The sequence below is a fragment of the Agrilus planipennis genome, unplaced genomic scaffold (genome assembly GCF_000699045.2).
Source record: "Agrilus planipennis isolate EAB-ADULT unplaced genomic scaffold, Apla_2.0 scaffold68, whole genome shotgun sequence".
In the NCBI taxonomy this organism is placed as follows: Eukaryota; Metazoa; Arthropoda; class Insecta; order Coleoptera; family Buprestidae; genus Agrilus; species Agrilus planipennis.
The window spans coordinates 595,524-598,260 of NW_020439033.1; the positions used below are offsets into that span (position 1 = coordinate 595,524).

Here is a 2,737-nt window from a genome sequence, read left to right on the forward strand (position 1 = left end):
CGCATTTCCNAACGTTGCGTTGTGGGCATACATTCAGGAACCCACAACTGCATTGTGAATGCGAATATGAGGAGTTACAATGAGTTGTGGCCTTGTTTTTTTACTAGCTAAAATTTACAAAATACGAAATAAAAAAGACATTCAGTCATTAATTATCATTTTTTATTGTCTAAATGACAGCAGTTAGCATTAAAAATGAATTACAAAAAAATAACGCTATATTTTTATTAATAAAATCGTTATGCGTAATGTTCTTTAATGCTTGCTTTAAATGTTCATGCCGTCTGGCCAACATAAACGTTTTATGACAGTTATTAGGCCTTAATTTTATTCGATTAGGAGTTTTACATTTGCTGTCGCTGTCACAACTGTAATAACTGTCGTTAAAACGTTTAAACGAAGTGAAAATGAGTAATCAAATGAATAAACTGAGTTTGGGAAAAGACGTGAAGAAAATTTCAATAGAAAGTGACGAAGAATATGAAGAGGACTATGATTACATGGTAGATATTACTGGCACAATTTACCAGTTTTCGGCAAAAACTTTGACTGGCGATGACCTATCATTTCTCAGATACAAGGGATCCGTGTGCCTTATAGTCAACATTGCATTTCAAGACAAAGAAAGTTCTTCACAATTTAAGGAATTGATGGAAATTTATACCAAGTAAACAAAAAATTTTTGACACAATCATTTTATAAAAAAGAAATTGAAAATAAATTATGTTTCAATAAATCTGACCAAAACCAGATCCCCCAGAGTGACCGGGAGAATCAGCAACAATATGAAGTTACGGCGAAACTAAAGGAAACTATCGACTTAGGCGTAGGTCTGGAATCACCCATCCCCTAAGGGAAAATGGCATTCAAATAAGGAAAGAACCCGCCCGAATGGCACATCTAACCCCACCGCAATGCTACTACCAGTACCATAAGGGCAGGGAGTACCGGCTCAAGCTGGTTACCGGGCTCCTCACATAGTTTCCTCTATTGAGCGTACTATGGGTTAGTTCTCAGCGAATTTCTGCAGCTCAAGGGATCATTTTCCATACTTCTACCGACTTGGTATAAGTATGGGTCCTGCCAATGAGGATGCTACACCTTAAATCTCCACATGTTGACTAAGACCATAGCAAACTTGCTATGTCCTGACACCACTTTCCGAAGCTAGCAACGTGCGATAGCCAAATCCCTAAGCGCATGGCGTATCCAGCCGCTTAATGGATTTGACAAAGTCCTTAGCATTCAACTCTAGTATCCGAGACAAAGCCTGAGATCGTAGTAAAAATGTGTGGAAGATGTTCCGAAGAACTGGTCTCGTCAGTTACATTGGGGTTGCCCAAATGAGATGAGTGTCAAGGTTTAGGAGAATGTGGAGATTCCATGAACCCAAGGTGACTTATCGGTGCCAGAGTGTAAGTAATTCGATTGGAAAAGGGCTTTGTTTTCGGATTCAACTTGTTGTTTTAACTTGTACTACAGGATACTCGGGTGTTCCAGGTGATATCTTTCAATGGTTACCATTTTACTTCCAGTGTTCACCCATATGGCAAGTTTTTCTCCTGTTTATAGTAGCCTTGGGACCTTGTGAAACAATAAACTCGCAGATAGTCGCAAATAACTACAGATGGCGTTCACTATTTCGTCTGTAATTATTTATTAAACGCCTTTGATGGTAGCAAGTGGTTAGGTCGATATTCCGTCGGATCATTAATAAAGAAACTCAATGTTCTTAAAATGATTTTAAAGTATGTAACTATGGCATACACGACACGCGCTGTATTTGGTTTCAGGTACGGCCAAAAAAGGGATTTCTACATTTTGGGATTCCATTGCGTACAGTTCAACAGGGGAGAGCTTACAGAAAATGAAAAACTAATAGAATCTATAATGAAACAAAATATACGTTTCCCAGTTTTCCAAACTATTGACGTCAATGGTCCCAACGCACATCCTCTATTCCAGTTCCTACGTTCGCACAGAAGAGGCACAAAGACTAACTTCATACAATGGAATTTTACCAAATTCATAGTGGATAGAAAAGGAATACCAGTCGAAAGGTTCGGACCATCCATGAGACCAGTGCAAATTTTGCCTTATCTATACAAATATTTTTAGTAACAATTTACCTGTTTTATATTTAATGGTCATTTTTTATTTAAAGTATACCTACTCACTGTAAACTGTGGCACAAATAAATAAAATTAATTAATCGCATAACTAATAAAACTACAGGGTTTGTCCGGAAAGTAATAGGACTGAGTCGATTTAAAAAAATTTATTGAGCTAATCGTTACAATTCTTTAAAAACTTTCAAAATAGGCTGCTTCTGCATCGATGCAGCGCTGCCAGTGCGATTTCCGAGCATTGAAGACGTCACGGAAGGCATTCTCCGGAATAGCCTTAAGAGCCGCGGTGCATGCTGCTTGGATCCTCTATCGTCTCAAAATGCTTGCCTTTCATCGGCCTTTTCAAGCGAGCTAACAAAAAAAAGTCCGGGGGAGGCCACATCTGGGCTGTAGGGCGGCTGCGGAAGCGTAGGGATGCCGGCCTTGGTCAGATATCTGTCCACAAGAAAGGTGGTGTGAGCCGGGGCGTTATCGTGGTGCAACTTCCAGTCGGCTGCGATGTCTTGTCGGACCTGATTGACCCTTCGTTTGAGTCTCTTGAGCACTTCCACGTAAAACTTGGCGTTGACGGTTTGTCCAGGAGGAACAAATTTATCATTTTTTTATTG

General features: G+C 39.5%; 1 protein-coding gene across 1 annotated transcript; it reads left to right on the forward strand.

Annotated features, from left to right (window-relative positions):
• The first annotated feature begins 317 nt into the window (after positions 1–317).
• LOC108732800 lies at positions 318–1,442 on the forward strand. Its single transcript, XM_018463761.2, has 2 exons — positions 318–667; positions 752–1,442. Exons 1-2 carry the CDS (start codon positions 408–410, stop codon positions 804–806), a joined length of 315 nt encoding a protein of 104 aa, XP_018319263.1. The 5' UTR covers positions 318–407; the 3' UTR covers positions 807–1,442.
• Positions 1,443–2,737: the final 1,295 nt, after the last annotated feature.